The sequence below is a fragment of the Acanthochromis polyacanthus genome, chromosome 7 (genome assembly GCF_021347895.1).
Source record: "Acanthochromis polyacanthus isolate Apoly-LR-REF ecotype Palm Island chromosome 7, KAUST_Apoly_ChrSc, whole genome shotgun sequence".
NCBI classification, from domain to species: Eukaryota; Metazoa; Chordata; class Actinopteri; family Pomacentridae; genus Acanthochromis; species Acanthochromis polyacanthus.
The window spans coordinates 13,589,489-13,604,593 of NC_067119.1; the positions used below are offsets into that span (position 1 = coordinate 13,589,489).

At 40.2% G+C, this 15,105-nt stretch overlaps 2 protein-coding genes across 2 annotated transcripts; both read right to left on the bottom strand.

The window, feature by feature from the left end:
* Positions 1 to 2,763: 2,763 nt before the first annotated feature.
* Positions 2,764 to 5,590, bottom strand: dusp2 (dual specificity phosphatase 2). Its single transcript, XM_022196057.2, has 4 exons — positions 5,014 to 5,590; positions 4,639 to 4,760; positions 4,303 to 4,522; positions 2,764 to 3,787 (listed from the first exon to the last, which is right to left on the bottom strand). The coding sequence occupies exons 1-4, from the start codon at positions 5,399 to 5,401 to the stop codon at positions 3,570 to 3,572; spliced, it is 948 nt and encodes a 315-aa protein (XP_022051749.1). The 5' UTR covers positions 5,402 to 5,590; the 3' UTR covers positions 2,764 to 3,569.
* Positions 5,591 to 6,181: 591 nt separating this feature from the next.
* On the bottom strand, positions 6,182 to 13,074 carry LOC110952500 (izumo sperm-egg fusion protein 1). The gene is made up of 9 exons (XM_051950810.1): positions 12,820 to 13,074; positions 12,627 to 12,701; positions 12,360 to 12,443; positions 12,227 to 12,247; positions 11,999 to 12,088; positions 11,610 to 11,737; positions 11,226 to 11,376; positions 10,076 to 10,253; positions 6,182 to 9,631 (listed from the first exon to the last, which is right to left on the bottom strand). The coding sequence occupies exons 1-9, from the start codon at positions 13,019 to 13,021 to the stop codon at positions 9,610 to 9,612; spliced, it is 951 nt and encodes a 316-aa protein (XP_051806770.1). The 5' UTR covers positions 13,022 to 13,074; the 3' UTR covers positions 6,182 to 9,609.
* Between the last annotated feature and the right edge of the window lie 2,031 nt (positions 13,075 to 15,105).

Sequence of the window (15,105 nt, forward strand, 5' to 3'; positions counted from 1 at the left end):
TTGTGCATTTGTAATACGCTCTGTGAAAACACTGCAGCACACTAAGGACTATCTGAGGAGCACAGTTGGACTCTCAATACAGCTCTGAAAAAAACCAACAACACGAGAGCAGACCGCTTCAAATCAAACATAATATGAAGAAAAAACGAGATATCGTTGAAAGCAACATTGTTTTTTTGAGAGATATTGTGGAGGGATCGGCTTCAGAAGGGCCCCAACAATCACAAATAAACTAGCAAGGAGGACTTTCATGCTCCTGAACCTTATGCCAACTACAATTACTGTCTCAGTGATAAATGTATTGATGCATAAAGGAAACAGATGATGTAGCTAATTGATAAAAGAATAATAAAATAGACTATAATGTGACTCAAAATTCATTAAGACAAGGCAGGATTAGAATTCCTCAAACTGGTGACAGAATGAATTTAAACATATCTCCTAAAGTTTTCACCATATTTTCACAGAAATTGTGGTTTTAAATCCAAATTAACTCTTCCCACGTCTGTTACATGAGGCAGATGTGTAGGACGAGCACATCCAACAGATACTAAACAGACGTCTGGTCATGAGCTCGTCCCTCTCCCACACACATGCCTCATTAAGCAGACGGGGGAAGAGTTCACGTGGCTTCAAAGCTACAATTACTGTGAAAATTAGGTGAAAATTTTAAGCCATAACTAGAGAAACAAAGTTTATTCTATTACCAGTTTCACAAATTGCAATTCTGTCTTGTCTTGTGTTACTTTTATGAACTTTGTTTGACATTTGGTCTATTCTATCTTTTATCACTTTACCTTTTATTATTGTCTTATTTTACTTTGAATCATTTTGACTCACATTTTCAATTTATTTATCTTTTATTGCTTTAGATTTTGTTTTTATTTTACTTTTATGATTTATTAAATTAAATTTCAGTCTATTTTATAAACTTTTATCACTTCACCTTTATCATCTTTTTTATCTGTCTTTCGATCTTGTCTACTTTGCTTTCGTGAATTATCCAAATCTCAGGGCGCTAGAAAGCAAATCTCGTTCCGAAATCGCGCGATAGCTCACGCCGCTATCGCACGATTTCGGAATGAGATTTGCTTTCTAGCGTCCTGAGATTTGGATACAGACCACAACAAAGAGCGATCGCCAGGTAACGTGGAGGTTTTCGTTCACTTCTCATCTCTAGTATGTTGTGGGACACTCATTGAGACTATCTGAGCCGGTCAGTGTGGGGCAAAAGCACGTTAGGGCGGACTTTGACGCGGGGGGCCAGCTGCCCCATACTTTTCGCTAGCCGAGCTGCTAGCTGAGCTGCTAAGCTGCCTGCCTGGCTAAATACTGGAGCTATGTCGAAAATTCATTTCTCCATCACTCACATGTATGAAATTACATATGGAAACAGACCCCAGGTTGAAAAAAACCGAAGTTCCCCTTTAAGTTCTATTTGTATTTGTTGTATGTCCAGCATTGTTTTCTAAGTTGTACTGATCTTTTCTTTGTTTTACCGGTTCTGATGTATCCGCTCTGCTGTGCTGTGGTCATGTGGCAAGAGTTCAGCAAATGGGAGCAGCAAGGAAGCACCAAACTTTTAAACCAGAGCTGCCAATCAGACCATACCAAGTGTCTGCCACTTCAAGGGGTGAACCTGGTTTATCCGATTTAAATATTGCTTTATTCATTTTGTCTGTGTTGGGTAATTAGATATAGTTTGGTGATTATTGTGATTAAGTAGACTGATTGTGCTGTTTTGTGGTTTTTGTAGTTAGTTTAGGTGCATCCATTCACACAAAGACACGGTGAAACCAAAAGATCTCACATTTGAACTCATCAGACCAAAGCACAGATTTCCATTGGTCTAATGTCCATTCTTTGTGTTTCTCGGCTCAAACAAATCTCTTCTTCTTTTCCTTAGTAGTGGTTTCTTAACAACTGTTTAACCATAAAGGTCTGATTGGTCAGTCTCCTCTGAACAGCTGATGTAGAGATGTGTCTGCTACTAGAACTGTGTGTGGCATTTATCTGGGCTCTAATCTGAGGCGCTGCTAACTTGTGATTTTTGAGGCTGGTGAGTCAGAGGAACTTATCCTCAGCAGCAGAGGAGGTGACTCTTGGTCTTCCTGTCCACGAGTCACCTCTGGGGCGGTTCTCATGTGAGTCAGTTTCATTGCAGCACTTGATGGTTTTTGCAACTGCACTTGGGGATACATTCAGTTTTTTTTGTAATTTTCCGGACTGACTGACTCTCAGTTCTTAAAGTCGTTTCTCTTTACTTAGCTGATTGGTTCTTGCTATAATATGGATTCTAAAGTTGTCAAACAGGGCTGCCAACTGTGTACCAACCTGACTTCTGCACAACACAACTAACGGTCCTGACCCCACTAAGAAGGCAAGAAATTCTACAAATTAACTTTGACAAGGCAAACCTGGGAAGTGAAAACTATTTCAGATGACTACGTCATGAAGCTCATGGAAGGAGGCCAAGAGTTTGCAAAGCTGTCATCAAAGCAAAGGGTGGCTGCTTTGAATCTAAAATATAAAACATATTTAGAATTATTTCCCAATTGTTTGCTACATAATTTCATATACCTTGTTTAAAAGTTTTCATGTCTTCAGTATGTATCTACAGTGTAGAAAGTCGTTAAAGAAAAAACATTGTCCAAAACTTTGACTGGTAACGCATCTATTGATCATATCTCTTCAAATTTCAGAAGTGAAGCGTGTGACACAATACGTACGAAATAAAAAGATTAACATAGAGAGTAAACAGACTTAACATTTCCTCCAGCATGTTTTTATTTCAGTGGAAAAACAGCAGGAATAAGGTGTGACCTTGCAGGTATAAAGTGCAGTGACAGAATGTAACAACGGTAACACTGTCATAACAAATGTTGAAATAATAAATACATTTATTTACATGACAAAAACAACTTCTTACAGTTTGAGTGTACTAAGTAATCTGTCTCAGAATGATTACACACCAACTGTGCATTAGTTAGTGCATTTTTAAAAAAAAAATTAGATGCCAAAGTTGAGTTTCATCTACTATTGCTGTAAGTAGTTAACACAGTGTTGTCTCATAAATAGACATGTCATGTCACAGCGGTTGTAACTGTGAAGGAATGATATGAAAATAAGACAGCCCTTTCAAAATCAGGCACATAAGTCAAACAAAACACACATATGCAAAACCAGACAAGCAGGCACAACTCCCGTCGTGTATAAAACGTCAGGGAAATTACCTCATAGCTGCTCCGACTTGCTGGCACGGAATCACAGTGGTTCAAAATGTGGTTATTACAGTGGGGTTCATGCTGCCAACTGCCGCTTGTTATATCAGTAAACCTATTTGTCAGTTTCTCCTGAAAGTAGGAATCCAGCCATGTGAACGTCAGCTACACAAGTAGCTTTTCTCTGAATGTACAAAGTATAGACTTTTGAAAGTTTCAGTCACAAACGGTGCATTGTACATGTAATTTGAGTCCTCATAATGCTCTGAGTCCAGCAGAGCTCCGTGAGGCAGAGGACTGATCTAAAAACACAACAGTCGTGTAAATTTCCTTAATGCATTTGGCCCTTCATCCCTGACAGAGAACATCAGTCTCAAACTGCAGCAGCTGTCCCATGAAGGCCAGATTGGGCGAGATGACGTGTCGCCGCTGCTTCACAAAGTCGAAGGCCTCGTCCAGCCGGACTCGCTGCGTGTGCATGAGGTAGGCCAGACAGATGGTGGCTGAGCGGGAGATACCTGCCTGACAGTGCACCAGCACCCGACCACCACTCTGCTTCACCGAGTCTGTAGGCGGCACCGGAAAAGACAAGACGGAAAGAGGAAGATTGATCATCATAATTCGCTCCATTTCATCACCGGTTAAGTTCTACTCACAAAAATATAACTTTAATGTATGTCTGAAGTAGGAAAAAGTGAAGTCATTTTCTGTGCTAATGGAAACTGTCGGTCTGAGCTCAACTTTACAAGACAAAGGGGACAAAAAAAAAACAACTTCAAATGTAAATAGAAGTCTCTCCTGCAGCTTGTGCAGCATAATCCAGTTGTTTTGTAACCAGATGATTAAATTGTTGGTCCATAAGTCTGGTTTATATATTGGATTATGGCACCTAAGCTGCTTAGAAATGTCTTTTGGTATTTTGCTTTACTAAGAGCAAAGAAAAAAAAGAGAAGATGGCTTACTAAAGATGAGGCCAGTGTGCTTTGTGTTAGTGAGTCTTCTAACTTTGTTGTCAAATTTCAGTTGCAATTTCAGCAAGTAAATGGAGACTGAATTTTATAAGCAGGTTGGAGAGACTCACCGATGAATGCGATGGCTGTAGAGAAGCAGGCCTTGATGTCAGCAGCCAGCGTGTCCTCCACAGTGAGCCGCAGGTACTGAAACTCCCCCTCATAGAAGTTTGGGCAGGTGGAGGACACGTTGAGCACAGCCGTGATGCCTGCTGCTGCCAGAGTCTCTCTGCGGGATGAATGGATAGCACTACCCAAAAACAGGAAGGGCAGCAGCTCCACTGGACCGTTCTGCAAATGACAAACATCACAAAACAGTCTGGTTTAAATCATGCAATAATAGTCCATCACCAAACTGAGCTTTTTGATTCACTGCTGTCTTTTAAAGTTATAATGAAATGTCTTACCTGATCATATGCTGGTGTTCTCCTGCCTGTCACTACTGGCTCTGGTTCCACTGCAGAGACGTGATTGTTGGTAGAATTGTAACAAAGCTCTGGATAGGCCTCTGAAAATCCCTCAAATCCACCTAAATGATGGAGGTCACATAGCATTAGTTGAGCTGCAAGCTTTCATCAGTCTTTCAAAATGTGCTATGTGAAAGAATAACAGTTATATAGCAACTTTTACAACCTACATTAAGTATAAAAGTAAAGTCAGTGCATAAATACGAGTTAATATGTAAATATCTTGTTAAAAGCTTCAAAAACGAATTTAAAAGTAAACGTTAACATGCCAGTTTGGTGCGTAAAAATCAGGCAGCGGATTTTAATGTGTTTTACCTTGCAAAAAACAGATCTGTGTCTCTACTTCGTTTTGCAGCGCGGTGAGCAGCATCTGCGCCACGCTCTCTGCCTTCAGCTCGGCCACGGAGCTGCTCCGGTCATCCACCACCACCACCGGGGAGAACTCCCCGCTGCGCAGGCGGCCCAAGAGTGCCTTGTCCGGGATGAGCCACTCCAGGGCCACCACCGAACTCTTGGATCTGCGACGCAGCATTGAGTTCCAGTTGACGTTACGGGACTCGCAAATGTGCGTCAGAGAAAAGTCGAGAAAAGGTCTGCAGTCCAGCAGGACGCAGCCGGCGGATGTGTACTGATCCCGGGGGGTCCTGAGGATGTGGACCAGCTCGTTGCCAGTTATTTCCAAAGGCTCGCTACTGGAGGTCATGGTTTAGTTTAGTTTAAAGTTAATTTTAAAAATATAAATAATAAACTATTTGTTCCGGATGTCTAAAAAATATTGACAAATATATAAATAAAATAAACAAATGAGTAGTTCGTGCCAATTTTAGACGCAGTAGCTGATGACGATTAAAAATCCACTTTAACTGTATGTAGAGAGGTGATGTTCTCTCCGTTAGGTCGCCTAAAATCAGCTTTAGATTCATAGTTTCACTTGTTCATTGATAACAGCTGTGTGAGGGGCGGGGCCCCGCGGCCCCTCCTTGTTTTCCACAGAACAAACGACGTCAGAGGCGGAACGACCATATTTGGCCTGGCCGGCACTCCTCATATGGACACTGACGTCAAAACCTGATTTTCCTACCGCGCACGTGGTCGTTTGGGGTTATCCCGTGTTTTTGTGTTGAATGACGTGATGTTGATCAGAGCTGAGCCTGCAGAGGAAAAGCTGAACGCTCAGTTCTGTTATTTGGGCTGAATTAATCCTGCGCTGCTCTGTTTTCCTGCTTCATGATCAGATTACACACAGAAGCAACACTTCCCCCCAAAACTCTCTGGTTTCATGCATTCAACTTGACGAGAAGTAAAATATTGCAGTGATGAAATGCCACAAGACTTTGTTTCTGCTCTGCTGGTAAATCTGAAGCGTCTGTATCTTTCTTCTTTGGGATATTACAGAGTATTACAGTGTTAAAAGTCAAATCTCTGCACCACACACTTTAAAAAATAAAATGAAATTCAAAACTCTGGCAGCAAGGATGCCACAAAATATGAAATCTTTAAAAAAAAAGAACAACGAGAATATCTGTAAAATAGTGAACATTATAGTTGATTTAAATACAGTTAAACAGTGTCATTTTATGGTCACATTTTGTGGAAGAACAATATGTAAGACTATGTAAAATAACTGACTTTTGATGAGGACATTATGGACAGTTTTTCAAAATTACTCTACTAGATGGTATTTGTAATTTGACAAAATGAGGATAACTGTAAAATAGCAATTAAAATGATATGACATTATTCAGTTGGTAAAATAATTTCAGTTTCATATGAAGTTAATATACCTGTAAAATATTTATATTTTTGTTAATTTATACAGCAAAAGTAGTGTAACATTACAGTCAAGATATTCTACACACATATGCCTTTTTTTGTGATGTTACTACTTGTTTTCTGTAAGTTATCAGAACAACCTGTAAAATAGAAGTAAATTGTTTAAAAAATTTGTATGTTTTTAAAGCATTTATTTTTTCCAAATAACAGTGCACTGCTTATTTCAAAAGCACTGTTACAGCTACTGTTTCTGCTCATATTATGAAGACCCTCTGCAAGTTATATATCACCCAGTTTTTTCCCAAACGCATACATTTAATTTTGCATATTGACCAGTGTCACAAACTGAATAACTTGCACTTGAGGCTGGTCCTATACATTTTTCATATTGTCAGTAAATGTTGTGAAATATCCAAAACCAACAATCTTAGCAGTGATTTTCTTATTTATGAAGATCTGTAAAATAAGGCCCAAATACATAATGTAATATCCGGAAAGGCAGAGTAATATGACAGTAATTTCCTGAAACGATACATTTGTTGAGGATTATTTCCAGTGGTGGATTTGTTGCAGTATGATAAATATGTGGGGGGATTGACTGAAAAAACAGTGCCCTTGTTCATCATAATAAAGCTCAGTGATGCCTATGTTGTTTTATAGTTTCTGAACATCGGTCAACGTCATGACACAGGGAAATATCACACTGCAGCTACGCACACATCACTTGTTAGTGGTTTCATACAGGATGCTCTGAAAACCACTTTTCTCCATTTCCTGCTCTAATCTTTGGGCTCCGACATGAAGTTCAAATTTTCAGTCAAGTTTACAACAATTCTGGTTATTTCACACGACTGATTTCTGTATTTGTGCTTTTATTTGCTGTTTTTTTTTTTTGGTTGTTGCGGGTTTTAAGTAGCTCTGTGGGGACAAGGTAATGCTACATACATGCACCAAGTAAGACTTAATATTTGGACCAGAATATGATGACAAATCCATACAAACACATCTGATCAATCCATACAAACACATTCATTATGAAGCAGGTTACGAGCTGAGTATTGAACTGATAACAAATTACTCATTCTGAAATCTGAAACCAAGTTTCAGGGCCTTCAGGCCCATTTCAAGCTGCTTTTATTCAAGCAGTTTTCAGTGTAGGTTGTTTCAGCTGTCAGTGAGTAACATTCAAATCAGACGCTAGTGATTCTAATTAAGGAGTCCGTGTAGATGTAGCTGTTTCCACCCCTGGATAAAGGATATATTTAACATGCAGTGTGGGGTAGTTTATATCACAAGGTGTAATCTGACGTCTTTGTCCTCATTTCCTCATAACCCACATTCACATCCCTCTGCCTGTCCACAAAATGTCTCCCACTCAAACCTCTGACTCCACTTTCTTCATGTTCCCACTTCCCTTCCTCCCCTCCCTCACCGCTGCTGGCTGCTGTAGCACTCCCACTTTGTCATCCCCCCTCCCTGCTGAGGCTGCAATTTCAATACACAGCAGCACTAACACACAAACACAAACACACACACACACACACACACACACACACACACACACACACACACACACACACACACACACACACACACACACACACACACACACACACACACACACACACACACACACACAAAACTTTGATACACAATTTATCATAGCTGTCAGCAGAGCCGCTGAGCGGGCATTTGCTGTAGCCTCAACCTGTATTTTAGGTTTGAACACACACACATATGAACCCCCGGTGAAGGGATGAGGTCTGTTGAGTTGGAAGACTGTGACACGACCGTATGAGGGTGTCTTCAAGAATGTTTTTTTTTCTTTTTGGTCTTCGCCCCCATGTCAGCGAGCCAGACAGGAAACAGCACCGCACATATATCCTGTCACCATCCATGTAGACATCAGCCTCCGCAAAAACGCCCCCTCACAATGCATCACTACGACCTCTGCTGCGTTTGTCATGGCTCAGACTACCTATCCCTTAATGAAGAATTTTCGTCAGAAATTTCCCTGAAAAACCTGAGCAATGATTACTGATTTCACAGGTGACCACATGGTTGTGGTGACTCATATCAATCACTTCTTTCATTTTCATTTTTTTAAATGTTTCATAATCTCTCCTGTGTTAACCAATCAGAATGGCATGTGGTGACATCATGCTAAAAGATAGGTTCAAATACGATGTACTCAATTAATTTTTTACTGCCCTATAAAAATCCATTTTGACCTGCTATGCTGGTAAACATGCTGATAACACACGTCATGACACAAAAATGGCAGCAGGTATATGATGCAAGACAGACTTGTAGAGGTGGTGGAGATGATTACAGATCTTGTGTCAATATACATGTGACTATTTTTTTAATCAGAAGCCGTTTATGTCATCAAAACGTACAGAGGCAGATAAAAAGTCTAGTCATGGTGTTGTAAGAAACCTGTGACTTCAGAATGATGGTATCACGACTAATGATGCAAAAATACGCCTTCGCTCGTCTCTGTGAATGAATATGTGAGTAACTAAACATCAAAAGAACCCCTGATGAAAACATCTGCCGCTTGCTTTTACCCCCCCTCCCCATCCCTGTCCACGCGGGGATTATCTAGGATTAATTGGATGGCTGGGGCTAGTAATCTCTGAAAAACACTGTAATCCATGAGATTTACCTCATCCCTGGCTCCTCTCATAAACGCCCACGTGACGACGGCATCGCTTCATTCAGAGGGAACGTGCCCCTGTTGGGGTCTGATCACTCATGTGCTCTGGTCGGTCCGTGAAGCGGAAAGTCAACGGGTTTCTGAGTGAATTTTTTAGTGTTGCACATTATGGTCTTTTCACACCACAAACTTTCTGTTTTACGAGTGGGATCTCTTCTCTGGCTTCACCCCGTCAATAAATTACTTCACTAACGCCTCTGTGTCTCATTTGCATGTAGACAGAATTTATTCTCACTTCTACTCTCACTTCTAGACATGACACGGCGCTTTCTGCTGGGAAATTTGTTTGACCGCAGAGTGAAACGTGAAATGTACAGCCTGAAATGAGGAAAAACCCTCCTGTCATTGAAGTATTTACTGCGTACAGTAAATTAATCACACCGTGTTTTCTGTGTCTTGTTCCTTCCTCCTTCTTCTCCTCAACTCCTTTGCTGCTCTCTGCTGATTCACCATCAATCTTTGAATAAAGATCACACAAAAGTAATCTTAACTTTTAAAATAAAATCAAAATCACCTTGTCCACTGACTAATATTTGTCCTTTAAATCTAACTTAACACCTGATTGTTTTTGCGATTAAGTGACTGGCATCATTTCCTGGAACAACTGACGACTTGACTTTCAAAGAAAACAACCTACTGGCGTAATGGATTCGTCTGTAAACAACGATCCTATTTTTGTATCTACAGTAGCTTCATATGACATATATTTAACCCTAATAAGTCATGAGTCAAACCTCAAACTACCGAACAACAGGGATAGTCCTTTCATCTTGCCCCATTTGGTTTGTCATGCTCTCTGATCGCTTTGTGTAACCTTTTTCACCTCCACCCTTCCTGCAAACCTCCCGTCCTCTTTCTCCCCTCCCCCCACTTGCCGTCTCTCACCCCAGGACAACTGTGATGCCTACGCTCGCTGCCACGCTCACGGCCGTCACCATGGCGATGACTGGCGCCAGCAGGTCCTCCGTAGGCTGAAAAGGTGAAGAGTCGTCTCCACGAGGCAGGGAGGGCAGGGAGGGCAGGGAGGCGAGTGATCGGTGAGTTTGGTGAGGCAGAGGGGTGACTGTGAAGAAGGAGGGGAAATAACAGAGCAGTGGTTCAGTATTTGCTTAAAGGAACATGTAAAGGCAGACAGGTTTTCTCTGAGGGGCCTTGGACAATTTGTTTAATTTAGTTAGCCAGTACTGGAAGTGCAAGCATTAGATAGACACTGGAGGAATTAAAACACTTTTTTTGGAACAGGATCATGCATCTCATTGTACATTTCAATACAGGCTTTCTGTGACTTTATCAAAATCCACATAGTAATAGGGAACATGGAAAGAAAAATACACTAAATATAATACATGAAAGCCTACGCGGCAAGAAAAGAAACAACTGACACACCCTGCATCCACCCTACACAAACTGTACAATCCACAAACACACACACCCAGGAACTAATTAGAAGCGTTACAAAACTAAAATGTTTTCAGCATACTTTTAAACATACATTTGAATAACTACTTTAAAAACTAAGTTATGTATTTCTCTTTTGGATGTTCTAACTCAAATTTAGTAACACTCATAATAAAATACTGAAAAATATAATTTTTTTTTTAGTTTAGGAGGCATCACTTTAATTTTTATACTTCCGTGCCTTAAAATGTGTACATACTGTATATTGAATTTTTAATTTCACTTAGCACCTTACTGATCTTAAATTAGAATAGTTTAGATACTAACCTTTACTGTCAATGTTACTAACCAACCTTTTTTTTTGTTATTTTATGTTGTATGTAAGCTGCTGAAAATTTCCCCCTGGATTAATAAAGGATCTATCTATCTATCTATCTATCTATCTATCTATCTATCTATCTATCTATCTATCTATCTATCTATCTATCTATCTATCTATCTATCTATCTATCTGCAAACAACCATATATATTTTTATGTGTTAAAAGTTAATGTGAGTTGACAAATGTTGATTGGACTCAGAATGAAATGTACTGACAGTCCTATTTGTGGTGACATGTCTGAATGCTGGACTCTACCAGTGAGCAGGAAAGTGACTTGATAGAAGATGGTTCCATTTCTGTCTTGCAGTGAGCAGCGATATGTTCCCTGTTCATCCACACGCAGCTGATTCAAGACCACAGATGAGTCGTCTGTCACCACCAAAGCCTTGAAGTCACTTTCATCCAGCTGTATATATAAATCAGGAAGTGATAGCAGCAGGTTAGTGGGTGTAAAAGCTGACAGACAGAAAATATGCATATTCACAATATTTTACAGCTAAATGTGACTAATAAGGGAAGTGGGAGGTATGCAAACAGATTAAAGACTAATATGTTTCCACAGACGTGGCTCTAATGTGCCTAGTTGCTATTTATACTCCTATTTGTGTTGTCAGTTGCCATCAGCGATGGTAGTGAGACCGTTTCGGTTCCTGGCACTCCTGGGGCCCAGAAGTAGTGGTACTCGGGCTTTCCTAACAGAAGACGATGCCATGGGAGAAAACAGTCCAACACCGCCTGGCCTCCCTCCTCGGCCTGCACTGGGTACTCTGGAGAAGGGGTGAGAGGGGGGAGAAAGACAGATCCTCCAGTAGTTTACATCAGGATTACTTGAATAATCTTTTCTATTAGCCTGGCACATGGACAGGCTGCAGCAGAGCCTTGTTTAAGAACACACTTAGGTACTCGTGACAACATTTGTCGTACAACACGTACTTTGAAGAGTGGTGCATATCTACCCTGTAGGTACGACTCCCCCTCATCCACTCACAAACAACATGCTCTTCACAAACACACAAACAAAAACATACCACCGCAGTCCTGCTGGCCAGACGGAGACGGACAGATGTATATCTTGAATCGGCAAGACACACAGTCCATTACTCTTCTATTCAGCAGCCCTGAAAACCATAAACACACATGCACACACACACGTGTTCTGTAAACATGCACCATACACAGAATACTGTTTGTACACACCCTGCTTGTACATGGATTTACAGCGATGCAGATGGAAGGATCAGACAGAACAAACTTACCACACTTGTTGGGGCACAATCCTGAGGGAGAGACGAATAAATGATGTGAAACTAATGCACAGTGATGACTTACACAAAGTGCACTGCCTCATATTATGCAGAACACTCACTGACGAAAATTCCTGCCAATTACCATCAGGGATGAAAGCGTCCAAGTGTTTCTCTAAGATCTTTCTGCCTTTCTCCATCATCTGAATGGCTTCAAATGTTATGGATCCTTTAAAAAGAGCAGATTTTGTTCAAAAATCTGGTGGACACTGAGTTGATTATATGTAAATACATTCATTGACCTTACAAGGAAACAACTAAAATGCTCTGATATGTTTCCCGAAGTTTCTGACTAGTATTCTATCTGTTTAGAACGACTAGACATAATAGATGATTTTCTTTCGCTTCTCACCAGTGAGTGGCGTTTTCAAGAAGCGGTCAAATTCACTCTGGTATTCAGTTCTGGCTCTGTACAGAGTGGTGGGATCTGAGGAATGACGGTTTCAGTTGACAGATCATAAAAAAACCTTTGTGGCCTGAGAATATTTCAGAAAAACTTAGAGAAAGAAGTGAAAACCTGTGATATATAAGTTGCTGGCTCTCACCAATGACCCCCTGTCGCTGCTGGCTGGTGTCTGTGTAAGTCACGTAGGCATGGTCAGAAATCTTCTGCAGCTCTATCTGGTCACTCACAGAGGGAGCAGACAGGATGAAGTTTTCATGGAGCAGCCTGACGGTTCGGTCACACTGCAGACAGGCCTGGGCAGCAGGGACGCAGCAGAGCAGGGACACCAGCATCAACAACATCTCCCCTCTGGGTCTTGAACTTCCTGCAGCAGGATGAGTCACTTTGGCTCCTGTGATTTTTCACTCGGTCGAGGTTCTGAAACAGAGATGCTAAATATTCTTGCTGCCAGAAATAGCACTATTGCTGTTTCTGCAAGAGTCATCACCACATCTCCAGATGCTCTTAAAGGGATTGTAAGAGTTTTACTGCTACTACTGCTATTGTCCGCAGTAATGTTACTCCTATCACGTATTCTATTTTTATTATTAGACCACAATTTAGCATAAAATTGGCAGTCAGTCTACTTGTGGTTGTTGTATTAACACAAAACTCTAATAATCAATATTTACCTTAAGTATGGCTGAAAATGACAATTACTAATCAGTTTAACAAAAGAGAAAGCTTCAGCTGGTTTGTTCTGTCTGATCAATAGAGCTGCAAGTAATTATGTCCATTGTTGGTCAATGTATTGATTATCTTCTCAATTCATCAAGTAGTTGTTTGCTCCATAAAATGTGAGCAAATTGCAAAAAAATGTGAGCGAATGTTTCCCTGATGAAGGTCTCAAATGTCTTGTTTTGTCCACAAGTCAAAGATGTTCAGTTTACTGTCACAGAGGAGTAAAGCAACCAGAAAATAATCACATTTATGGAGCTAGAATCAGAGAATTTTGACTACATAATCAATGATAGAAATAGTTACAGATTAATAGCTGACAACTAATTGAATAATAGTTCCAGGTTTCCGATTAACAGCCAAACTGTAGAGAAATTCTGATTACTATCACATAAGACATAGGAAATCAGAGTCTTCTTTCTAAAATATCAATTAATTAACTTATCCTTTTGACTCTAGCCATCTAACTAACCTACAAATCCTACAGTACACAGGGTGCTTCCATAGGGATCATATCTACATTTGTTTGTTAATTTCTATCCAAACTTAAAAAATAGCATAAACAAACATCTATCTATATATATATGTGTGTATGGCTGGACTGACAGATTAATTGATCCAGGACTATATATATATAATCTATCAGTTCAACCATACATTGTAGCCCTCAGAAATCCTATGACAAGATTCATCAAAAACTGAAGAATATACTATTTTACTGTTTGCAAGTCTGAATTGTTTATTTGAGTGGATAGATTTTCCTGTCATGTCAAATGTTTTACAACAGAGGATTTTCCATTTCACAGTTTCACAGCAGGATATTTTCCGCAGGGACAATATTGCGCGTCAGGATGCTTTCCCATAATTACATCCGGAGCGTGACCTTTCAAACCATTATTTGAAATATGTCAGCAGGTAGTTGAGTACCAATAAAAACATTGTTTATAGCTTTATTGTAAACTGCTGTAGCTATAACAATCGTCACTTGGATATGAGCAGGATTTTCTGTGTTTCTATGTCAGAAACGTAGTCAACAAATTTGTCCTGATTATTATCAGCTATATTTATTTGGGGTACTGCTTAATAGAAATTTATGGTTAAACATTTTCCCCTCACCAGCACCTGGATGTCTTTCTCTGGATTATTTAAAGGTGACCTTGCCACTCAAATTACTGTAATTTAAAATTAATGACAACAAGTATGTCCAAAGTACACCTTTACGTGAAATTATAGCTGTAAATTGCCCCAAATTAGACTCTTTTCAACACTCACAGGTTGAGAACAACTGGTCTAGCTAGTCTGCAGTATGTGGTATTAATGAGGAACACACGTGAACAAAGTGGGATGATTTTACTTTGCAGAGAGCACAGTGACTCATATTTTGCATTCATTCTACTCCAAAAGGACTTTAAAGTGGTGTAGTTATTGGGTTAAAATTTAAAGATTTCTGAACTGGGGTAATACCCTAGTGTTTCAAGATGTTAACACCAACAACTGTGATGACAGCACAGTGATTAGTTGTAAACTGGCTCAGTGGGTAGAGTGGCCGTCTTATAACTGGAAGGTTGCCGGTTCGATCCTCAGCCCGTCGACCTCATGTCGAGGTGTCCCTGAGCAAGAAACCAACACCCCTAACTGCTCCTGGTGGGTCGTGGTTAGTCCCTTGCATGGCAGCATCCGCCATTTATGGGTGAATGTGATGTATCAT